General features: G+C 39.7%; 1 protein-coding gene across 4 annotated transcripts in view; it reads right to left on the bottom strand.

The window, feature by feature from the left end:
• LOC149575617 (uncharacterized) overlaps positions 1 to 26,610 on the bottom strand; it is a 268,148-nt gene that overhangs the window by 26,991 nt on the left and 214,547 nt on the right. For all 4 annotated transcript variants that reach the window (XM_089815382.1, XM_089815380.1, XM_089815381.1 and 1 more), the window contains 2 exons: positions 25,059 to 25,195; positions 24,707 to 24,814 (listed from right to left, as the gene is read on the bottom strand). In XM_089815382.1, the coding sequence (XP_089671508.1) occupies positions 24,707 to 24,814; positions 25,059 to 25,195 (245 nt within the window). The remainder of the gene's footprint in view (positions 1 to 24,706; positions 24,815 to 25,058; positions 25,196 to 26,610) is intronic.

Below are 26,610 nucleotides of genomic sequence, written 5' to 3'. Positions count from 1 at the left end.
CAGAACTCCATTTCAAGGAATTAGCTCAGCTTAAACAGTGGGGATCATTGGAAACATACATTTCAGAGTTTCAGAAACTTGCAGTGTTAGTAACAGATGTATCTGAACGAAGGCTATTGGTTTTATTTATGGATGGGTTAGTTGATCCGTTGAGAGGGTGGATTAAAGCTCTCAACCCTCCCACTTTGCAGGAAGCCATCAAGAAAGCTCGTGACATGGATTCCTCTTCAGCTTCTAAAAATAAATTTCAGGCAAAGAGTTTCCCTTCAGGAAGAGATAAGGACAGGAAACCCTTTCATAGAGAGGCACAGCTACCTAAGGAAGAAAGTAAGAAGCTGGACAAGGAGACACTTAATGACTTGCGTAGGAAGAAGCTATGCTTCTATTGCAAAGGACCGTATGAGTACGGCCATGACTGTCCTATGAGGCCAAAAGGGAAGGCCAACCGGGCAATGTGGGCTTATTACGAAGAATCAGATTCAGATGGTTCGGAACATCATGATGAGGATCCTGATGAAGCAGAGGGAGAGCATGAGATAGACAGTGCAGGGAAAATGCAAGAAACAGAGTTACATTTACAGGAAGCACGACTGTCTAGTATCCAGAGAGAGGGATCTTTCAGACTTCGGGGAGTCTTGGCTGGGCAGAAGGTTATTACATTGTTGGACACAGGTGCCACACATAATTTCATTGATGCACAATTTGTGGAGAAGCGTGGACTCATTACTGAGGAGTTCGAGGGACTAAGAGTCAAGGTAGCTGATGGCTACACTCTTCGTTGTGACAGGATGGTACGAGACCTACCTTTGCGCCTGAACAACTATGAGTTTAAGGCGGACTATCATGTGGTCAACATGGGTGACATGGACATAGTACTTGGAATGCAGTGGCTACATTCATTGAAGGTGGTTACCTTGAGATTAGAAGATATGGAGATACAATTTGAGGTGAATGGTAGAACTCATGTGCTTAAGGCTATCCGTAATGGTGATATCAGGACTATCTCATTTAGGCGGCTGGAGAGATTAACTAGGCATAATGATATAGAGTGGGCAGCAGTTTGTACTTTGATACCTACACAGGAGGAGCAACACAAGGCGGAATATCATCCTGATATTCAGAAATTGAGGATTAAGTACGAAAAGGTATTCAGTGAGATTCCACCAGGCAGGCCACCAGACAGAGGCATTGAGCATATTATTGAGCTGGAGGAAGGTGCTAAACCTATCATGATCACACCATATCGACATCCAAAGCGACTCAAGGATGAGATCGAAAGGACCATTGAGGAGTTGCTAGCTATGGGGCACATCCAACCAAGCAAGTCACCTTTTGCATCTTCTGTTGTTTTGGTAAAAAAGAAGGATGGAACGCTTCGGATGTGTATTGATTACAGGGCATTAAATAAGAGAACCATTAAGAACAGGTATCCTATTCCTCGCATTGATGAGTTGATAGATGAATTGCATGGGGCCTGTTATTTCACAAAAATTGATTTGAGATCAGGATATCACCAGATCAGAGTCCGTGAACAGGATATTGAGAAAACTGCTTTCAGATGTCATTGTGGGCACTTTGAGTTTGTAGTCATGCCTTTCGGCCTGACCAATGCACCTGCCACTTTCCAGTCCACTATGAACAGAGTTTTCCACCATCAGTTGAGGAAATTCGTGCTGGTGTTTTTTGATGACATTTTGATCTATAGCCGATCATGGCAGGAGCATCTAGAGCATTTGGAGACGGTGTTGAGCATTCTACAGAAGGAGTCCTTGTATGCAAAGGAGTCCAAATGTGACTTAGGGATGACCGAGCTATTATATTTGGGACACATCATTAGTGCAGATGGAGTGCGGATGGATCCTGAAAAGATTCGCGCCATTGTTGATTGGCCTCCACCAGAGAACCTTACACAGTTGAGGGGGTTCCTTGGTTTATGTGGTTTCTATCGCAGGTTTGTCAGTGGCTACTCACGACATGCAGCTCCCATGACAGATCTATTGAAAAAAGGGGAATTTGTGTGGACTCAGAAGGCACAGGACTGTTTTATGAGATTTAAGGAGATAATGACTACGTGCCCAGTTCTAGCACTACCTGATTTCACGAAGCCATTTGAGCTTCAATGTGATGCATCTGGAGAGGGAGTAGGTGCTGTACTTATGCAGAATAAGCACCCCATAGCTTATGAGAGCAGGAAGCTCAGAGGACCCGAGCGATCATTCAGTATATATGATAAGGAGATGTTGGCTATCATGCATGCTTTGGCCAAATTCAGACAATATCTTGTGGGTAGCAAGTTTTGTATTAAAACTGATCATAACAGTCTGAGGCATTTCTTGGGACAGCGGGACCTGAATGATCGCCAGCAAAAGTGGGTAAGTTGCAGGCATATGATTTTGACATCTCATATGTCAAGGGAACTCAGAATGTTGTTGCAGATGCTCTATCTCGAAGGCCACACCTCACCATTATGGTTCAGATATCAGAGGATTGGCGACACTTGATTATAGCAGAGTATGCCAGGGATACATGGGCCTCCGATATAGTAGAGGGAACAGTGATTGATACTAGATACACACTTGTAGATGATTTGATCATTTACAAGAACAGGATTTACCTAGTCCCAGGATCGAAGGTTAAGCGACTGATCTTGAGAGCACTTCATGACTCACCGACAGCAGGCCATCCCGGGTACTTCAAGACTTACAGATCAGTTCGAGAGCGGTTCACTTGGAAAGGGCTGAAAGCTGATGTTTTGCAGTACGTTCGAGAGTGTCTTGTTTGCCAGCAAAACAAACAAGAACATACCTATCCGGCAGGGCTCTTACAGCCACTTCCGATCCCTGACAGGAAGTGGGAGTGCATATCCATGGACTTTATCACAGGTTTGCCCAAGGTACAAGGACGGGATTGTATTTATGTGGTGGTAGATAGATTAACGAAATATGCTCATTTCTTTCCTGTCACCACTACACACTCAGCAGCTCAGGTGGCAGAAGTTTTCTTTCGGGAGGTTTTCAGATTGCACGGATTGCCTCGGAACATTGTGAGTGACAGGGATAGCCGTTTCATGAGTCACTTTTGGCAGGAGGTATTCCGGTTATGTGGCACGGAGCTTACACCCAGCACTAGCTATCACCCACAAACCGATGGTCAGACAGAGATTGTGAACAAATGGGTGGAAGGGTATTTAAGAAATTATGTAGCAGCTCAGCAGCGAGCTTGGGTCAGGTGGATATATCTCTACGAATATTGTTACAATACTACATATCACATTACTATACAGATGACACCCTTCATGGCACTTTACGGTTATGAAGCACCTAGCTTCTTGGATTTGTTGTTGAGCGACAGCCGGGTACCCAGTGCAGGTGAATTATTACAGGAGAGTAAGGATATAGTTGCTACCCTCAAAGACAATATTGCAAGAGCTCAGAACCAGCAGAAGCAGTATGCAGACCAGAAGAGAACTGAGCGTAGTTTTGAGGTAGATGATATGGTTTACCTCATGTTGCAGCCATACAGGCAATCTACTCTTAAGAAGAGTGGTGCAGAGAAACTTAAGCCACGCTATTATGGACCATTCAGGATTATCAGGCGAGTTGGTGAAGTGGCTTATGAGTTGGAGCTTCCCGCAGATAGCAGAGTGCACAATGTGTTTCATGTGTCACGCCTCAAGAAGGCTTTGGGTCAGAATGTGGTGCCTTCTGCAGTATTACCTCCTTTAGATGATGAGGGAAAATTGATTTTAGTACCAGATCCATCCTGGAGAGCAGAGAAAAGCAGCTTCGCAGAAGAGTGATCAGAGAATACTTGGTTAAGTGGAAAGATCTACCTGTTGAGGATGCTACTTGGGAGGGGGAAGCTATTTTGCAGCACCCGGTGTTGAGATTGCTTGAGGCCAAGCAATTTCAGGAAGGGCGGGCTGTAATGTCCCCTCTTTAATTCGACATGGCATTAATCATGGATTTGCCTATTCCAGACTCTCGTAGGCAAATAGTGTGGAGAGGGAGTCAATTTTGCGGATCAGATGGTCGTATCTTGCTCTTGAAGAAGTGTTAAGAAGTTGTATTTCATTATTATTATAAGTTGAGCTGCACTTTTTATTTTATAAAATTACTTTATTATAAAAAGTGCATTATAATGAGATTTTATAAAGGGAGTTTCCAGAAGTTCTAGAAAAAGTGCATTATAATGAGATTTAATAAAGGATGTTTCTAGAAGTTCTAGCAACTTCTTAGAAAAGTGAATAAATAGGGGGCTGGGCCTCTCATTTGGGGGTACGGGAATATGATAAGTCAATTACATCTTCTATGAGCATTTGTGGAGCTTGATGGTCTGCAAATATTCGACATAATCCTTGAGAACGATACTTCTCAAGAGATTGCATAACTGAGGGAGTGAAAGACCTTCTGAAGGGTTGCACATTGGAAGTGGTGCTCTGCCATTTCATGTTGAGCTTCATGGTGATTTCAGATTAAGGTTGGAAGTGAACATTTAGGGAGTCATTTCAGAGAGAAGATTTCACTATACTTGTAGAAGGACTGTTGCAAAGAGAGGGGCGGATTACACATACAATTCTGATACAAAACTGGCTATTCTAGAAGATCAGATCGGGAGCGAACTTGGAGACATAAACCCCTCATTTTCGATTTGGAATTCAACTACCAAATTTCCTTGAATTTAAAAGACCTGGACGACTCAATTTCAGCAAGAATCGGCATCCATTTGGCAGGGAATTAATTCATATTAAAATCGTACAGCAGCCGTACAGGTGTGGCCGTACCTGCAGTCCGTACAGTCACTGGTTTTGGACAGAATAAAAGTCGCAGGCTTCCAGTGGGATCTCCAGCACGTGAACATAAATTAATAACAATTTCCAGGTTCTTCTAATCTGATTTAATTTGCCAAATCATTGATAAATTAGTAGCAAGGGTTGGCATTGCTGTAACAGTCCATAATAATCAGTTGCTATCTGAACTTATCTTATGTAACAAGCATTGATTGTCAATTTATATCATAAGTTTTTATCTGCTGAAGGAATTTTGAAAGTTGTATTTAGGCAATTGTTTTGAATATTCTATATTATTTCTTGAGTACGGAAACTAGTTGTATTGCCAAGTGTTTGACAGAATTCCTACTTCAGCCTTGGTAGTTTATTTGGTGTTTTTAGCAAGGATCTTTACAGCAGGTATCACATAACCCATGATCATATTAATTAAAAGTTAATTTGAAGACAAAGCAAACGAGAATATGTTTTATGCGGCTACATATCCAAGTAAGGAATCTATAATATATGGAATGAGGCCCGATAAAAGGAAATACGCACAAGCCAATAAAAAAATTTTAAATTACTTCATTGGTGTGATGTTAAAGGGAAAGGGTGTAATTTATTTTTATAAGAAAGTGACTTTTGAGTTTGGAAAGTCACATCTCTTTAATTTTTTAGATATAAAGTGAGAGAAATGAGAGATCATTGTAATATTCATATCGGAACATCCATATTCTTTTAGGAGAAGCATTTTCTATTTTTATTGTATGGAGAGATAAGGGCAATATTATGATTTTGTAATAAAGTCCATTATTTTATTTTTAAATAAAATAAAATGTCTTTTGTTTACCTTTAATGGCGTGGAGATTTAAACTACAGGCGAATCGTCTTTCATAATTATATTTAAAAAAATTATGTATATGATTTTGTTATTAGATAAGTGGACATGGTCAATTAAGCATTTTAAATTTGATCATCATAGGTGTTGTGAAATATTTAATTGTTTCCACAACTGTGTCCAGTTTGTCTCAGTGGAGTTAAAATTCAATCTGGACTAATTTAAGATTGCATTATAATTGGTTTGTTGCATCTAGATTATCAAAATTGTTGGCAGTATAAGTGCAGTAAACATTATGAAGTTGTATGTAAAAATTCTCTGAAGTTGACTCTATCGCTCGGATGAGCGAAGGCATTGGTCTTTTTATTGAAGTCAGAAAATCTATATATTCCTCCTGCAAGCATCAAATTAATTATTATTCAATTGTTCAAAACATTTAACCATTATTCATTTTGATCGAGTTCAAGGACCTTGCCAGCCGAGGAACTCGCAAAGTTTAAATTCGCTATAGAAAACCCTTGAATTGAGTAGTCAGTGTTAAAGGTGAAGGTTTACCCGCCTGGGTGTAGCGGAGCCCGAAGTGCAGGGGAATCAAGAAGTATTCCCGTTTGTTGGCCAGAACTGATTGAGAAGTCCTATCGGAGAAGTGGCAGGCTCTTGGATTTCCAATCTGTGGTTTTGGGACCCCAAACTATCCACGTGTGGGCACTTTGCAGCTATACGGCAGCACCTGGCAGCCATATTATTTCCCACGTGCAGCATTTGAGAGCTAGAACTTGGCCGTAGCTTCTTTCTGGGCTCATATTTCTCCTTCACACCTTCAGGTTGGGTTTATCCTTGGTTGTAATCATTTGGCTATTATTGTAAATCTTCATCTAGTTACAAATTAGGCTTTAATTAAAAAATCTGCTTGAAGCGAAATTGCTTTGGTTGTATTTGGAATACATTTTCAGAACTGGTTCATTTTATTGTACTTATGTTATTACTTATTGCAAAATGATCAAAAACGTAAAGCAATCAAACCCTTCTACAACTTCTGTTTGGCTCTGCAAGAAAATTTTAATAAACTGGAAAAACAAATTTTAAAATAATAAAATTACAGCAGATCAGAAGAAGAGATCCATCAGGCATCTTTCAGTGGTATTAGAGCTATGCTTCTTGCCAGCATGTTGGGTTAAACAAATTTTATTTCTACGCATCCGAGAAGAGCTGATGTAAACAAATATTATAGATGCAAAAGAGCTCAGAATGAGCATGAGTTTGGAATAGATCAAGAACCTATTATGGCAGAAGAACAGGTGGGCAATAGAGGGAATCAAGATGATGAAAAGAGAGAGATGGTGCAGACCCTATTCACTACTCAGCCCAGGATCACCCAAGCTTTAGACAGATTACAAGATACCTTAGAGCATTTGGAGATGGGTGGACACAGAGGCAGGCAAAGTAGATCAATTTCAGTGGCTGGTAGTCAGCGCAGCCATCAATCCCATTCTTCAGTTGGGAGCTCCCTTCATTCCTCTAGGCGGCATCACCATCGTACACCTACTACGAATAGACCATTTCTTCCTCAGTTCATACCAAGTGAACAACCAACGCAGGTGGAACCACCAAAGGTGGGGTTCTAGGAGTCAGCTTTGGCCACCACAGCTGAGTGGAGAGCTCTAACCCCTGAGGTTAGGGATGTCTTCCCTCTTCCCTAGTATTGTGCATATTGTAGAGATACAACTAGGTTCAGGGGAGATCATGGTTATAGACCACCACAACAACGGCAAAACTATGACCTCAATAGAGCTACTGGGAAGATCACATTGACTACATAAAATGGCTCAGGAGATACGAGTGCATGAGCTTGGGTTCACAAGCTGGATATATATCTTTCATTACGGCCCATGCTTGAGCGTGAGGCTATTCAGTTTGTTGTGTTGGATCTACAGGGGATTTCCTATGATTGGTGGCACCATGGATTGGTCACCCAGGATCATGCCTTAGTACATTCCTACGTTGAGTTCACTGAGCGACTCGTTACACGGTTTGACCGTAAGGATACATAACTTTACTATAGAGAGTTGGCTCATCTGAGACAAACTGGTCACGCAAAAGCTTATATTAATGAGTTCCAACCTATTGCGGTTATGGTACCTGATATGCCCTAGAAGCGTAGTGATGCTATTCATTGAGGGATTGTAGGACAGGCTTAAGGGATTGGTTCGTGCTTTCCAACTAGCCACTCTTAAGGATGCTATTGATGTGACATTGAGACTAGACACCACTCCTACTTATCCATCGGATAAAAGGCCATTCAGAGACTCACGGCCTCCACAGAAGGTGAACACCTCATAGCTTAGGGATGGTCAGTCAGCTAGACCTCCTAGGATGGACCCAAAGACACGGAATGATTTGAGGAGGAAGAAACTATGCTTCTCATGCAAAGAACCTTGGGAGCCCGGGCACTGTTGCATGGGTAAAGGAAAGGTTCATTTGATTGAGGTGACTTCTAAGTTAGGAGATGAGGATGTGCCTAACACTGATGTTGAGGATAGTACGGAGGATTTTGAGCAGGTACAGACACAGTTGGAGTTGATACCCTTGAGCCCATGGCGTCAACCAAAGTAGCTATGGCTATCCTCTCTAGCTATCCTAAGTTTCATGCCTTCTAGTTGAGAGGTACACTAAAGGGCGAGCGGGTCACAAGCTTGGTAGACATTGGTGCTACACATAACTTTATTGATCAGAAGTTGGTTGAGAGGCGTGAGTTACAGTATGAGGAGTTTGGTGGTTTCGGAGGGAAGGTGGTAGATGGTGTAGTTTTGGGTTGCACCAAACGGATTCCAAAGCTTAGTATTCAGATTGGGGATTATACTCTGGTCGATGATTTTTTTGTGCTTCCTATAGAGGATTATGATGTGGTTTTGGGCATGCAAAGGTTACAGGGTATTGGGTGTTACATTATTGATCACCACCATATGCAATTAGAGTTCCTTTTTGGGGGGAAGAAGATTATTTTTTAGGGCAGCTTTAGATGGTGGACCTAGAGAGGTGACTTCTCGCAGGATGGAAACTATCCTTAGACATAATGATGTGCTTTGGGCTATGCATTGTTTGGTTAAGTCCAAAACACCCATAGCTCAGGATGATCGTGTATTTTATGTTGACATTCAGTCAGTGATGGATTGTCATGGGAGAGTTTTTGGTGACATACCCCCTGGAGTGCTTCCAGATAGAGGTTTTGAGCATGGTATAGAGTTGGAGAATGGAGCAAAGCTAGTAATGGCTACACCATATTGTCATCCTAGGGCCTATAAGAATGAAATTGAGAAGACTATTCATGAATTATTGGATATGAGTTTCATTCGGCCAAGTTCTAGCCACTTTGCTTCTTCAGTAGTCCTTGTTAAGAAGGACGGGACTCTACAGATGTGTGTAGATTATAGAGCATTGAACAAAAGGACAATCAAGAACAGATATCCTATTCCATGCATTGATGAGTTGTTGGATGAGCTTCATGGAGCTATTTACTTCTCTAAGATTGATCTTAGCTCAGGCTACCATTAGATACGTGTACGAGCAGAGGATGTACACAAGACTGCCGTCTGTTGTCATTATGGACACTACGAGTTTCTGGTAATGCCCTTTGGCCTTACCAATGCACAGCTACTTTCCAATCCTGTATGAACCATATCTTCAACAAGCAGTTGAGGAAGTCGGTTCTAGTATTTTTTGACGATATATTGATTTATAGTCGTACTTGGGAGGATCATATCAAACATGTTGAGGAGGTACTTAGCATAATGGAGAGTCGGTCTCTATTTGCCAAGCTATCCAAATTTGAGTTTGGATTGAGGGAGGTATTATATTTGGGTCATGTAATTAGTGCTAATGGGGTGAAGGTGCATGAGGAGAAGATCCAGGCGATTCAAAATTGGCCTAGCCCTCAGAACATTACTGAGTTACGTGGATTCCTTGGTTTGTGTGCTTATTACATAAGATTTGTGAAAGGTTTCTCTCAGTTGGCAGCACCTTTGACAGATCTCACAAAGAAAGGGGCGTTCAAATGGACAGAACTAGCACAAGGGGTCTTTGATAGACTCAAGGAGGTTATGAGTACTTGTCCTATTTTGGCACTACCTGATTTCTCACAGCCATTTGCCCTAGAGTGTGATGCTTCAGGCTTGGGTATAGGAGTAGTGTTGATGCAGAATAGACACCCTAGCAAAACAATGAAAGGTTGTACTCTATCTATGATAAGGAAATGTTGGCTATTATGTATGCATTAGCCAAGTTCAGATAGTATCTTGTTGGCAACAAATTTGTGGTAAGAACTGAACATAACAATCTGAAATATTTCCTAAATCAAACAACACTCAATGATCGATAGAAAAAATGGGTTAGCAAAATTCAAGCTTATGACTTCGATATTGAATTCATAAAGGGTAAGAATAATACTGTGGCTGATGCACTCTCTAGGAAACCCTCATTGGCTGCCCTATGTTCATTGAGCGAGATTTCAGCAGATCAGAAGGCCCAACTTTTAGTTGAGTACTCTAAGAATCAGCATGCTTGTGAGATCATGGAGGGTATGATAGTGGATGACAGATATAGCGTGGTAGATGATATTATCTACTACAAGGGCAAGGTTTATCTTGTTCCGGGTTCTCAGTTGAAGGAACAAATTTTGCATGCTCTCCATGATACTCCTACAGTAGGACATCCAGGATATGATAACACTTACAGGGAGGTTCGTGAGAGATTCTCTTGGAAGGGTCTCAAAGATGATGTTTTACGCCATGTCCATGATTGTATGACTTGTCAGCAGAACAAGTCGGAGCATACCTACCCAACGGGTTTATTGCAGCCCTTACCTATACCAGAACAGAAATGGACAAGGATCTCTATGGATTTCATTACAGGTCTTCCTTGGGTTCAGGGGAAAGATTGTATTTATGTTATTGTGGATAGGCTAACCAAGTATGCCCACTTCTTTCCCATTGCATTAGATTTTACAACATCATAGGTGGCTGAGTTATTTTTCAGAGACGTGTTTAGACTCCATGGTCTTCCCAAGACCATTGTGAGTGACAGGGACAACAGGTTCATGAGTTCCTTTTGGCAGGAACTTTTCAGGCTAACAGGCACTGTGTTGACACCTAGTATAGTTACCACCCTCAAACTGATGGACAAACCGAAATAGTCAACAAGTGGGTTGAGGGATATTTGTGTAACTATGTGTCAGAGCAGCAAAAAGCATGGGTACGTTGGTTGTATTTGGGTGAGTATTGTTATAATACCACGCACCATATGTCCATTGGCATGATGCCTTTCAGAGCTCTCTATGGATATGAGGCATTATCTTTCATTGATTTGGCACTTAGTGACAATAGAGTACCCTTGGCTCAGGATTGGTTGCAAGAGAACTAGGATATCATGAGATCTCTCAGGGAGAATTTACAGCAGGCTCAAAATCAGCAAAAGATATATCCTAACAGGCACAAGATTTAGAGAGCATTTGAGGTGGATGATATGGTCTTTCTGCGCTTACAACCATATCGACAAAGCACCCTAAAAAGTGGGGAGCTGAAAAGCTCCAACCACATTTTTATGGTCCATACCGGGTCATCAGGCGAGTGGGGGAGGTTGCATATGAGGTTGAGTTACCACATGGCAATAGAATTCATAATGTATTCCATGTATCTTGCCTCAAAAAGGCACTTGGACAGCGTATTATAGTTTCACCTGAGTTACCACGCATGGATGAGGAAGGTAAATTGATTTTGGTTCCTAATGAGATTCTGGAGGTAAGGGAACGGTGGTTGAGAAGCAGGGTGATTCGAGAGTATTTGGTACGATGGAGAGATCTTCCCATATAGGATGCCACTTGGGAGGGTGAGAGCATTTTATAGCATCCAGCATTACAATTGCTTGTGGGCAAGCATCTCCGAGAGGCGAGGACTGTCATGTTCCCTCTTTAACTCCGTCTAGCAAAGACTTGTGAGTCAGCTTATTATAGGGTCTTGTAGGCTGACAAGGTTGGATAGAGACAAAATATGGTTATACAATGTTTGGAATTTGGTGTTCTAGCAGTTGTTGTTCAATTTGGAGACGTTCCTTGTTTTTAGGAGGCAGTTCCTAAAATTATGGGGTTATTCCTACTTTTTAGGAGGGATGATCATGCCCAGGGTTGGATCTCCATGAGATGATTCCTTGAATTTAGTTTCAGAGGAATAGGGTTTGTTTCCTAAGTTTTAGGAGCATCCCTAGATTTTTGGGATGAGATTGCTAGTGGATCCTTGATTTCTGACTTCAGTCACAGACAGGTGACAAGCTGATTTCATGGTTTGTGGTGTCACTGGGGCATTTTGTAGCTACTTGGGTTATATTTTTAATATTTCCTAAGTTAGCATTTAATAATTAAATAAGGCAAAGTTATAGCCATTTTGGAGTAATAAGGGATTTTTGGCCTCATCTGGATGCATATCCCTTGGTATAATAGCTCATTGGAAAGGTCTTGAACTTTTCTAAATATTTCTCTTTTGACTCAGAGCATTTCGGTGAACGGATTTCTTTCTATTGGGAAAAAGGTCATTTTTTGGATACTTGAACACTTAAAAAATAAGAAATATATTATTTTATAACCCAACGCCATATGGAGACACTTTTAGGGTTCGAGGTAAGTATGGTGGGTTATAAGGAGGTAAAGACAAAGTTCTAAGGCATTATTGACATATTGCATCTTGGATTTGTGATCTGGGCTTTGATTGAGCTTTAAGCACTTGGGACGCCAACCCCACTTGCTTTGCCTGTTTGGGACATAGCCCCCAAAATAGTGTTTTGGATTTGTTGCAGTCAGAAGCATCTTGGAGATTGTGCATTGTTTATTCTAGGAAACGCAATATTGAGTCAGAGTTTTAGCTGGGGTTTGGGCATTCTATCCACGTGTGGGCACTTTGCAGTTGTACGGCAGCACCTGGCAGCCATATTCTTTCCCACGTGCAGCATTTGAGAGCTAGAACCTGGCCGTAGCTTCCTTCTGGGCTCATATTTCTCCTGCACACCTTTAGGTTGGGTTTATCCTTGGTTGTAATCATTTGGCTATTATTGTAAATCTTCATCTGGTTACAAATTAGGCTTTATATTAAAAAATCTGCTTGAAGCGAAATTGCTTTGGTTGTATTTGGAATACATTTTCAAAACTAGTTGATGTTATTGTACTTCTGCTATTACTTATCGCAAAATCATCAAAAAAATCAAGCAATCAAAACCTTCTACAAATTCTGTCTAGCTCTACAAGAAAATTTTAATAAACAAGGAAAACAAATTTAAAAATAATAAAATTATAGCAAATCAGCAGAAGAGATCCATCAAGGATCTTTCAGTCCTAAGTTTGGGAAGTTGCTCCGAAGATGAAACCAGTTCACTCAACAGGTATTTCATTGGTGATGAAGGATTATGAGATATTCCAACCCAGTTGACACAGGCAACGTCTATATAGCCACGAAAATGCACTTCCTTATGAAGGAGAGGACTTAGAATTTTTTTTGAAAAGTTGGAAAAAACAATATAAAAAGAAGTGCATTTTCGTGGCTGTATAGCCACGGGCGTTGACACATGTTGGAAATAATAGAGATGGAGTCATACTCGGGCACTGACATATAGCAATATGCATTAGAAGTAAAGGTCTAGAGTCATGAGAAGAATGGAACAATATGGAAACAAGAGTTGTCGGAGGGGCCTACAAAGAAGTTACATAAGACACTAAAGACAAACAACGAACGAGTGAAAAGTACTTCAAAACATATGAAGGGAGTGACTTGACAGCTAAAAGGAAAAGACGAAAATCACAAAGGCATAAGAAAGTACAATGCATGTTTTATAAGGAAAAAGAAAACAAGAGACATAACATCAAAGTTAGAAAATCTAAGGAAAGAAATCTGAGTAAAGGTTGTGAAAGCACTCAAGTAACCTAACACTAAGAGAAGGAGATTAAAGACCAAAGAAATGCACTCAAAGAACATAACTAAGCTCGTGCACAAGAGCTTATACTGGGAGGAAAACTTGAATAGGTAAAGAGTGAAGGAAGATGACCTTAGCAAAGCAGCGGAGGAGGTCAGCCATACGTGGCAAGCAACAAAAAGCACAAGCAACTACGTACGAAGAAGTACAAGGAGGCTTGTGCGGCCTTCCATACGCAACACTTTCATATGCTATACAAGGAGAGGGAGCAGAGAGCTGAAGGAGGATGTATGTCGTACGCAATCCGTATGCTGCACACCAAAGGGAGAAAAAATGTGTATCAACAACAATCGTACGCATACATACACCGGAGTGAGGAGGTCGCACATACAAGCAAGACACAGCGGGTGTACATCAGGCTGTATAGGATATGTCCACCCTCCTATATGTATAAAATTAAGTCGTACTTAGGGAATAGGAGTGCAGAACAGTGTACACAAGAGGAAGCCGCATGTAGTATGCAAAAGACCATACACATTGGATAAGAGTGTGGAAAGGTGTATGCAGCCCTAACAATACTACATGTTGCAAAAAAGGCATTGATAAAGGAAATATATAACATGGTGAATGGCAATTTTAAAAAATCTACGAAGGGTAGTTTTGAAGTTGATTATAATAGGATTGAAGTGAGCAAGAAGTTAGCAAAAGACATAATGGAAACCTCAAGCAAGAACAGTAAAGGCAAGGTGGAATGGGTTACATCAGCAAGTGTCACAATCATAGGAGTCTTTGGTACAAAAAGCAGGAACCAGTGGGAAGGCACAGTAGACAAAAATCATCCATTAAAGGTTGCATTACAAAAGGCTGACTATTTTCAGTAAAATGTCATTTTATCTTATTTCCCCAAGGATTTCATCGAAGTGTTGAAATGGTACCAAATAGAGGAGCGCAACCAAAGGTGGCGGCTGCAATGGGCATGGATGGTACTCATATAATCCGTACGAATGCTAGCCGTATGGGCTGTATGGATGGTGAGAGCAGGGTTGGCACAAAAGTTCATGAAAGAGGAGCCTGTACTGTTGGATAAATTTGTACTACACATACAAAAGAAGTTTGCACCATAGGCATAGTTCACACAGAGGAAAGGAAGGCTCGTACACTCTCCAAACACCAATACACCTAAAGCTTGTGTACTTAGGAGGGAAGCTCGGAAATTAATGGAAAAGGTTGGCACATTTAGAAGGAAATTTAGGAAGATGGCAGTTGGTAGTAAGATAGAAGTTGGCAAAGAGATGGCATCGAAAAAAATCAAGAAAATGATATATGTTGTAGAGCTCTGTGTGGTTTTGAAGATGGTAATTTGGTCTTGGCGGTAGGGGCACTGCCCCTAGATCCCCCTGACTACACTACAACTTTGAGTTTGTATAATACAAGTGATTATCTATACTGTTGTCATCAGTTTTCCTTCATATTAATTGATATACTTGTCGTTTGGAAGACAACTTTTTATTTTCTACGGTGATGATGTAGACGACAATTATGCTAGGAATAGTTAAATAAGACTTTTGTTAGTTAATGTAATAAAACATCGTTCTGAAAGGGTGTTGGTGATGGTTAGAAACTTAATCAATCATGTCAAGTTTATTTGTATAAAATCTGGAACAAGTGAAATGGTGGTGAATGTTGGCATGGTTGGTAATGTAATCCTTTCGTACAATCAATAAAGTAACATTCTACCATATGAATGTGTTGTGTATTTGCTATGGTTTTGTTCTTCATACCATTCGTTTATTATTAATAGAGCTTGCAGAATGAAATTAGTACAAAGTTACTCTAATAATATTATTTCCATATTTGGCACATAACTACAAAGAGCATGAGTCCGCCTCACATAGAAAGTGTTGGGAAATAGGACGAGAAAACATAGGGAGAAATCTTGCACAAAGAGGAGCACCAACTCTAAAAAGAAAACTCCATAGAGGAGGCATGACATGTGTAATGGGCACCCTGGAAATGCCCAAGAACTAAACCGACTACTGAAAGAGATTTTGATGTCTTTGCATAGATTTAAAACCACATAACATGAACAAGAAGAAATTTATGCAAATTGAAGATTGAACCACTGCTGAAATAATATTAGTTCTCAAACCAATAAAATCAAATACATATCAATGAATTCCAAAGGCCAAACCCCAAGGGAATGACATCTAGAATGTCACAAGAGAGGATATACGTCCTCTAATGCCAAGAAAAAATCTATAACTCACACCTCCAAGCTCTTATCAAATGCAATTCACCATAATCTGATCCTAAACAATGAAACTCCCACCTCTATTTATACTTTTCCTTCACCCTTCTAGAAGGAAATAAAATATTAATTAATTGCATTCTCTAGAAGCTTCCTCCTTTCCAATAATTAATGCCCTCTCTAGAAGATTCTCCCTTGCAATATAATAATTAATTGTGCTTCTAGAAAATTAAATTACTAGAGGCTTCCCCCTTTCCAATAATGAATGCACTCTCTAAAAGCTTCTGCCTTGCAATACAATAATTAATTGTGCTTCTAGAAAAGTAGATTAATTAAATATAAAGTAACCTTTAATTTTAATTTATTTAATGACTTTATAAGAAATTAATTTAATCAATTTCTCCTTATTTCTCCACTTGGCCTTTGGAGAACATAAAGGCTAAGAACTCCACTGAGTTGCTAAAAAGATGGGGACATTACAGTCCCTCCTTGAAATCGCTTGACCTCAAGCAATCTCAGTCCTGTTTGTTATACTAACTACTCGCTCTCCCAAGTAGAATAGGCAGGTGTCTCCATTTGACTAAATATTCTTTAATCAACTTGTTTCGCAAAGTCCTTTCCCTAGTATCTAGAATAGCCTTAGGAATCAATACTAGCTTCCCCTCCTCATCTAATGGCGGCAATTCTACAGAAGGCACAACTCTCTGACTGATGGCTTTCTTAAGCCTTGACACATGAAACACATTATGGACCTGACTGCCCTTTGGAAGCTCAATATTGTAGGCAACCTCGCCCACCTTACGAATCACTCTATAGGGACCATAAAACCTAGGCTTCAACTTCTCTGCTCCACTTTTCTTGAGTGATGACTGTCTGTATGGTTGTAGCTTCAAGTAAACCATATCCCCAACCTCAAAGTTGCGCTCTATCCGATGCTGGTTAGCATACAATTTCTGCTGATTTTGGGCTTGCTGTATATTCTCCTTGATCACCCTCAAAATATCCTGACTATCCTACAAGAAGTTTTTTGCTTTGGGCACTCTACTATCCCCCAAAACTAGATCCATGAAACTAGGTGATTCATAACCGTACAGTGCCATGAATGGAGTCATCTTGATGGACATATGATAAGTGGTGTTATAATAGTACTCTCCCATATGTAGCCATTTGACCCAAGCCCTCTGTTGTGCAGTCACATAGTTCCTCAAATATCCTTCTACCTATTTATTTACAATCTTTGTGTGCCCATTTGTCTGTGGATGATAACTAGTGCTAGGTGTAAGATCTGTACCACACAACCCAAACAATTCCTGCCAAAAAGTACTCATAAATTTACTATCCTGATCACTGACAATAAAACTAGGTAGCCCATGTAACCTGAATATCTCTCTGAAGAAAAGTTCGGCCACCTGTGCTACTGTGTAAGTGGATGGAATAGCAAAGAAGTAAGAAAACTTCATTAGCCAATCAACTACCACATACATGCAATCTCTCCCCTATACTCGTGGTAGTCCGGTGATGAAGTCCATAGAAAGACTTTCCCATTTCCTATTTGGAATGGGTAAAGGTTGTAACAACCCTATAGGATATGTGTGCTCTCCCTTATTCTGCTGATAAAATGCACACTCCCTGACATGCTTCTGAACATCATCCTTGAGCCCTTTCCATGTAAACCACTCACGGATCTGCCTATAGGTCTTAAAGACCCCTGGATGTCCAGCTATAGGTGCATCATGAAAAGCCTTCAGTATTACCTCCGTAAACTGTGATGAAGGAATCAAATATATCCTACCCTGGAACTTGATCAATCCATCCATCACCACATAACGATCATCCTATATGGTGCCTGCAATCACTCCAAAAGCCCAAGTGTCCCTCGCATACTCTTTTGTAACCTTATTTCTCCAATCTCCTCTAATCTTAGCTAGAGCACAAATATGAGGTTTCCTGGATAAAGCATCTACCACCACATTCTTCTTACCTTTGACAAACTCAATGTCAAAGTCATAAACCAGCAACTTTGTAATCCACTTATGTTATCTATCATAAAAATCACGTTGACTCATGAAGTATTTGATGTTGTTGTGATCAATCTTGATAACAAACTTCCCCGCAACTAGGTAGGACCGAAACTTGGCCAATGCATGCATAATAGCCAACATCTCCTGACCATAGATGGAATAGGTCCTCTCCACTCCACGGAGCTTCCTACTCTCAAAAGCAATGGGATGCTTCTCTTGCATCAAGACTGCCCCAATCCCATCACCTGACACATCACAATGAAGCGCAAATGGCTTCGTGAAGTCTGGTAGAGCTAATACTAGACATGATGACATCACTTTCTTGAAATGATCGAAGCATCTCTGAGCTTCCCTTGTCCATACGAAGGCTCCTTTCCTGGCAAGGTCTGTCAAGGGTGCACCGATTTGTGAAAATCCTTGAACAAATCTCCTATAAAACTCGCAGAGACCAAAGAACCCCTTAAGTTGTGTGAGGTTCGTAGGAGTAGGCCAATCAACAATAGCTCTAATCTTTTTGGGATCTACCTGAACTCCATCTGCATTGATGATATGCCCTAGAGGTATAGTAGCTCAGTTAACCCAAACTCACACTTAAATTCCTTGGCATATAGTGACTCTTTCTCCAAAATGGACAACAACATCTCAAGATGTTGTAAATGCTCCTCCCAAGTCTTACTGAAGACTAAAATGTCATCAAAGAAAATCAGGACAAATCTCTTAAGCTGCCCCCTAAATACTTGATTCATGCAACTCTGGAATGTAGCAGGGGCATTGGTTAGCCCAAATGGCATAACCAAAAACTCGAAGTGGTCATAGTGACATCGAAAAGTTGTCTTCTCAATGTCCTCCCTCATCCTGATCTGATGATACCCTGACTGTAAATCAATCTTCGTAAAAAAGCATGCACCATGCAATTCATCAATCAACTCATCTATCCATGGGATGGGATATCTATTATTAATGGTCTTCTTATTTAACACCCTATAATTAATGCCCATGCACATTGTCCCACCCTTCTTTACCAACACTACTACTGAAGCAAAGGGGCTCTTACTAGGCCTGATATGCCCCATCTCCAACAACTCCTTAATTTCCTTCTCTATCTCATCCTTGTGTTTCTTAGGATGAAAATAGGGAGTAATCATAACTGGTTTGGCTCCCTCCTCGAGCTCAATAACATACTCTATCCCCTTGTCAGGAGGAACCCCATGCGGAATCTCACCAAATATCTTAGTGTGCCTGTCAAGTATCTCTTGGATATCTGGTGGATGACTCCACCTGTGGCTCCCATAAAGTTGGCATGGTGAAACATTATGCTGCCCACTCTATGTCATTATGCCGAAAAAGTCTTTGTATTCTCCTCAGGGAGACTACTCTGCAACTCCCATCTGAAAGTCCTCTAAGTACAACAATTCTCCCCTCATGCTGAAACCTCATCTCCAATTTTGCTAGGTTGAGTGTGAACTCAACTAGCGAGGCCATCCATGTCATGCTGAGGATGACATTGTAGTATCCATATCTACTACATAGAACTCATCCTCCAACTCATAGCCATCTCCTAACCTGATGTGAAGATTAGATATCTTCCGAGTGCATAACAATTTGTCATCATTAGCTACCATGACTCTAAGCCCGGTGTGCTCCTCGGTCTGTAAACCTCTCTTGGCTACCAATTGTGCATCTATGAAATTATGTGTAGCCCTAGTGTCAATGAGTGAGAACACTTTCTGTCCCTGGATAGTACCCCTAACCTTAAATGTGATTGCCTTCTAGGCCCCCGTTAATCGTGCCAACAACTTCTCATCCTCAGGAATGCTGCTCTCCTTTGTAGTGCTATCCTCGTCTGAATCAAAGTGTTGATCCTCCCTCTCTAACTGTGATTCCTCTGCTGAGAAATACTCCATTTGTTTTGCCTTAGCCTTGAGAGGACACTTATGAGATAAGTCCCAAGGCTCTCTGCCATGAAAACATAGCTTCTTCTTTCTCAACTCATTCAGGATGTCATTACCCAACTTATTCCTTTTTGGCTAAGCATCCTTGTGAAAAAAAAATTTGTCCTTGTTCATATAAGAATCCCTATGTTGAAATCTGCTCCTAAAAGTAGAAGGTGCTAAGTCACGAGCCTTCTTAGTAGCCTCTTGTAATGTAGCTGGGTCATGACCCTTGACCCAACCCCGCAAGGAATCTGAAAGTCCATCCATAAACAACACTATTAACCTCTCTGAAATATTTCTAACCAACACAGCTAACCTCTGAAATTCACTGATATACGTCTCAACTAATCCCCACTGCTTGAGTTGTGCCAACTCCTTAAACTGTAACTCGGGATCCCTGGTATCAAATCTCTCTATGAGCTTCTCAGTAAACTCCTCATAAGATGTGATCTGATTATGCCCCAAGGTTACCATGCCATGCTGCCACCACTCATGCATCAGTCCATCCAAGTGAATAACCGCATACTTTATAGCCTCCTCCTCAGGCATGGGATTCAGTTGCAAGTATGTATCTACCTTCTGCACCCAAGCTCGTGCAATCATCTTCTCTGAAGCATCATAATAAGGTAAAGAAAGTTTCCCAACTTTCTTTCTCAGCTGAAAGTTTTGATTTCTCTCTCCTGATCTGGGCATGTGTCTCATCCTCAAGTCCATATAATCTTTGAGGGAAATATCCGCCTGAAACTCCAGTCCACTAGCCTCCCAGTCCCTCCTGAACTAATTCTATAACTCGATAATATGTGGTTCATTAACTGGTTGAACTAGACCTTTGGGTGGGAAGGTAGGTAGAAGAGGTCTCAAGCTCATTGTTCGAGTTGGGTGTGCAACATGTCTAAAGTTATCAGCCTCATTCCCATTGTTGCCATGTCCATTATTACCATTAATGTTATTCTCAAGACCATTGTTGTTGCCTCAACCTCCATTATCATTGCTCTTATTGTTTTCATTTCCCCCATTGTTATTGTTTCCATTGTTGGCATCACCTGGATTAATATTGATGCCCATCTGTCCAGCCATAAGTTGCAACATCATATCCATTCACCCATTCTACTCCTATTGCATATGTCACCCCTCCTGTAATGTACCCAATAACCGTCTGAATATTACATCCTCTTGATCTGGACCAGTATTCCTGCCTCCACCTAATCTTGTATTCCTATCATCTTGGTCACCCATACTACTGTCTTGTTCAAAGAATATCTCCTCTGTGTTTGTATGATTGGATTGTATGTCCCTCTACACAGATGAACTAGCTTATTCGCTCTACAAAGTCTGAACTTCTACTTTTTCTTGATTGGTATTGCGAAAATTATAAAGCCCTTGTCGCATGCTCAAACATAAATGCTTAGCCCTTTTAATTTATGCTTTTAGTGTTTTGACATTATGTCAAACACTTTTCCCTCTATCCGGCTGTTCCAAATTCCCTATAAGCCACAGGATGGCAGGACTTATAGCTCTGATACCACTGTAATAACCCCAATAGGTTATAACTTCTTCAAATACCAAAATCTTTTATACTTGAGTTGTTTGACATTTCGTCAAACACTTTGCAAGCAAGCTCGAATACCATTATAATGGGCACCCTGGAAATGCCCAAGAATTGAACCAACTTCTAAAAGAGATTTTAATGTCTTTGCATAGATTTAAAACCACATAACATGGACAAGAAGAAATTTATGCAAATTGAAGATTGACACTGCTGAAATAATATTAGTTCTCAAACTAATAAAATCAAATACACAACAATGAATTCCAAAGGCCAAACCCCAAGGGAATGACGTCTAGAATGTCACAAGAGAGGATATACGTCCTCTAATGCCAAGAACAAATCTATAACTCACACCTCCAAGCTCTTATCAAATGCAATTCACCAGAATCCGATCCTAAACAATGAAGCTCCCACCTCTATTTATACTTTTCCTTCACCCTTCTAGAAGGAAATAAAATATTAATTAATTGCGTTCTCTAGAAGCTTCCCCCTTTCCAATAATTAATGCACTCTCTAGAAGATTCTCCCTTGCAATACAATAATTAATTGTGCTTCTAGAAAATTAAATTACTAGAGGCTTCCCCCTTTCCAATAATTAATGCACTCTTTAGAAGCTCCTCCCCTACAATACAATATTAATTGTGCTTCTAGAAAATTAAATTAATTAAATATAAAGTCACCTTTTAATTTTAATTTATTTATGACTTTATAAAAAGTTAATTTAATCAATTTTTTCTTATTTCTCCACTTAGCCTTTGGAGAACGTAAAGGCTAAGAACTCCACTGAGTTGCTAAAAAGATGGGGACATTACAACATGCAAACAAGAATTAACACAAGACCAAGACAAAGCACAAAACAACTGATTGGAGAAGCTAAGCAACACGAACTCAGAGATGAAGCAACAAAGACCAAGTGGAGGAGCAAAAAATGACTCCTTGGAGAAAAAATGATGTGGCACAACTAGCAAACCATAGGCATAGTTCATATGGAGGAAAGGAAGGCCCATACATCATACAACACCAGCACACCTAAAGCCTGTATCTTAGGAGGGAAGCTCAAAAATTAATGGAAAAGATTGGCATGCTTAGAAGGAAGTGAAGGGAGATGGTAGTTGGTAGTTGGATGGAAGTTCACAGAGGAGAGAAGGCATCGAAAAAAATCAAGAAAATGATGTACGCTATAGAGTTCTATGTTTTTTAAGATGTTAATTTAGTCTTAGCGACGAGGGCACTGCCACCAGACTTGCTAGTGGTGCTGCCCTGTGACGTTGAGGGTGTTGCCCCCAAACCCCCACTGAGGGAGTTACCCCCCTTTTATTTTTGAACTACACTAAAGCTTTGAGTTTGTGCAATACACGTGATTATCTACACTATTGTCATTAGTTTTCCTTGATATTACTTGATGTATAACTATCATCTGGAAGAAAACTTTTTCTTTTTGGGGGAGGATGATGTAGGCGACAATTATGCCAAGAATAGTTAAATAACACTTTTGTTAGTTAATGTAATAAAACATTGTTACGAAAGGGTGTCATTTAGTGACAATTCGAGACTTAACCAACGGTATCAAGTCTATTTGTATGGAATCTGGAACAAGTGAAAGTGTGGTGAATGTCGCCATGGTTGGTAATGTAATCCTTTGGTTCAATCAATAAAGTAACATTCTGCCATGTGAATGTGTTGCATTTTTTCTATGGTATTGTTTTTCATATTGCTCCTATGTTATTAATAGAAATTGTTTCATGACATTAGTACATAATTACAGTGATAATATTACTTCCATAACTGGCACCTAACAATGAAGAGCATGAATCCACCTCACATAGAAAGGTGTTGGGAAATAGGACCAGAAAATGCAAGGAGAAAGCCTGCACAGAGAGGAGCACTGACTCAGAAAAGATTACTCCATAGAGGAGGCATGGGATGAAAACAAGAATGAACACAAGACCAAGACTAAGCACAAAACAACCGACTATAGCAGCTATGAAACACTGACTCGGAGAAGAAGTAGTGAAGATAAAGTCAAGGAGCATAGATGACATCGAGCATAGAACAAACAAAGCTAAGGAAGCAAGCAATGGGCAACCAATCAAGCACACAAACTGACACGATGGGAAATGAAGAAGAGAATTGTAACCAATGAGAACAGAAGACGAAAGAACCAAAAGATGCAGAAGACGACAATGCACACTTGCAAATAGACAAAACAAACAACCAAATGAGAAAATAGGGCACAAGTCGCAACAATAGCAAAAACAAAGTAGACAGAGCAGAGAGGGCACAGAGGGAAAAGCCCATTGCCAGCAAACTCATCGTCGCCCTAAGAGAAAATAATAAAATTATCAAAAAATAAATAACCAAGATTCATAGGAATGGCAATCTTGAAGATCTTTGAAGTACAGAAATAGATTACAAGTAGGAAAAATGACATAAAAAGTGGAATTTTTTTAATTTTGAAGTACAAAAATACATGCCCACAAAAGCATAAACTAATCATATTGGTACTTAATAATCTGAAATCATCATCATGACATAAAAGTTTAAAGATCACATACAATAATGGTTAGGGTCCGTGGACAAATGTAGCATCAAGAGTACATAGTGAATACTTTCAATTAATTATGCCAGCACATACATCACACAACACTAATAATTAAGCACACAAAACAAAAAATTCATAAATTAGAATCATACTTCAACCAATGGAAGAGGTCCAACTTCTGCATCGGCTGGATGATTGAATAGCAGAGCAGATCCTCTTTCGCAATGCACTCTTGACAGTCATTGTAATCATGAATTACACATCTTTCCTTTTTCAATCAATGAATAAAAAAACAGTACAGAAAGGCTTTGTAAGCCCTTTTATTGTTTTCTTCTTAGCTGTAACCCTTTTGGGTTTTGGGAAGAGAATTTTCTACCACAGAAATACTCATAAATTTTGGTGCATAAGATATAAATTGTGAGTCTGTGAGAGTTTTTTTGGTCCTTGCAATATAAATTTTAGTAATCGGCAAAAATGCCAATATAATTTTTATGATATATCCAAGAAACGTGAAGAAAAAGTATCTTGATTTTCAAGAGATACTTCAACGAGACATGGAGATTCCAAGGAAACTCATTCAAAATCTCCTATCGTAAGGAGACATCTTCATATATGTTTCTGAGACAAGGACATCATCTGATATAGAAGATGGGTACCAAAGGTCAGAGTATGAGTCTGCAGTATATTTGTTAAGGCCTATTACCCATTAATATGCATACATAAGATTAAGCTTCATTTCATGGGATACCCTCAAACACCTACTCTGCAAAATCAGGTATCCTGTGTTGATTAAATACCATAACGTTAAAATACAAATAACTCAGTTTTGATATATAGAGGGCAAACAAAAATTCCTTACCTGCCATTTGGTCCCATAATGATCACAGAGTTGCTAGGAAGTACCTCAAAGCTAAGTTCACGAACTAACAGAGTCCCATCTGGTGCATAGACAGTTACATTATCAAATCTGGCAAAAAATAGAGAAATGTTAAGTCAATGAAGTTTTGAGAAAGGATATAAGATAGATCAAAGTCAAGAAATATAAAACACATCCTACAACGAGATCCAAATCTCCTTAAAAACAATATCAAAGTTTTAACACCCAACACAGAAAGAGAAACATAAAGTTGGTGATTTGACAGTAAAATTCAATCAGAGCTGACAAAGATGCTCATTCAATGCTGAGAATAAAAATTATTCTGTTCACATACTTGATTATTTCGTCCCACACGATACATGGAGGCCGTGACAATGCGTCATTGGAAGCTTGAAAAAATGGATCATTTTCAATTTGGTTTGATGTAGAATTTGCTTTCAGCTTTCCTCGTGTTGCACTTAGCATTTTAACCTGTCATGATGATTAAAAAAATTTAGAACATAGTTTAAATGTTCAAAAGCTGATAAAGTTATTGAGTAGCAAGGGTGTGCTTCCTACATGTTTTGATCCATCCTCTCTAGGGTATGTTATGAGGATGTGAGGATGCATTGGAAATATCCCCACCTCATACCACATTTTCTTTTAAAAATGGAAACAATGAATTCAGATTAAGAAAGAATAGAGGACAGGAGGACCACAAGGACTGCCACACCCCTTTACACTAAGCCTAACCTAAACAACCTAACCAACATTTATATAAAAAAAATCATTCTTCCATTTTATGACTTGTGAAAAAGAAGATTAAAAGAGAAAACGACTGTGAGAAGAGAACAATGGGAATAAGGCAAGAGAGCATCAAATCTATATCATTTAAGGTAACTTTATTATCCTTGTTCATTTGCATTTTTCTAGCTATAGAAGCAGTTTTGGGAATTCTTCTAGGTGTGGGAGTGACTGAATTCTAATAATCCATTTGAATGCCCCTATAGACTCTTTAAAACCTATGGAAAAGGCCAATTAAATTCAAAAGAAACAAAGACCTCATAGAAGAAGGCGTGAAAAAAATTCAAGAGTAGAGTGGGTCTATGTCATTTATGAAACAAAGACTACAGGTGCAGCTATACAAAGGTTTACTCTCATCTTTTGTGTGTGTGTAGACAAAAGGTAAAAAGGTTGTAAAAACATTACCCTAGTTGAGAAGGCCAAGGTGCCTAGATTGTGCATGGAAGGAGAGAAGAAATAAAGGAATGTCAACGAGACTGTGCAATCTGAATTGCACTGTCCTACCCAAAATATAAATGTTGAGAATCGAAGACGAGAGATTTCTACGAAGAGAAAGAAAAGGGGTGCGAGTGTTTAAAAAATGTTTAATATGAAATCATGCAAGCTGGTTGAGTCTTCTATTGCTAAAATTTTCTTTGCCAATGTCATACCATTTTGTCTAGCATGTTCTCCCTTTTTGAAACAAATGTTCAATACATCAATAGTTGGTGCTTCCTTGCTTTCCCACTTAAGAACCTAACGTACACACCATCCTTCTTGAAAAAGTTTTCTAAAGTGAGTAATAATGGACAAAGGGAGGCAAACTTGGATAAGGAACAATTGCTCTATAATTAGGAATGTCTAAATCAATTGTCGAGTAACAAGGATCGGTTCTGCAAATGTAATAACATTGCTATCATATTGATGTGTTCCAAATGCAGATTTAAAAGACTTATAAATATGAGAGGAGACATGTCTCTATGGTTAACCATTGTTAAATAATATATTAACTGTAATATCCCTAGTATCTTCTGGATCTCTTGAGCTATGAAACCTTGGTTTAGTTTGTTTTGACCAGTTATTCCACTTATGAGATCACAACTGAGACATTCCAGTGATTCTTG

Source organism: Cupressus sempervirens, chromosome 2 (assembly GCF_028749045.1).
Source record: "Cupressus sempervirens isolate cs-2001-9-10 chromosome 2, ASM2874904v1, whole genome shotgun sequence".
NCBI lineage: Eukaryota > Viridiplantae > Streptophyta > Pinopsida > Cupressales > Cupressaceae > Cupressus > Cupressus sempervirens.
Note: the sequence above shows the minus strand (reverse complement) of the source record. Positions and strands in the feature narration are given on the sequence as shown.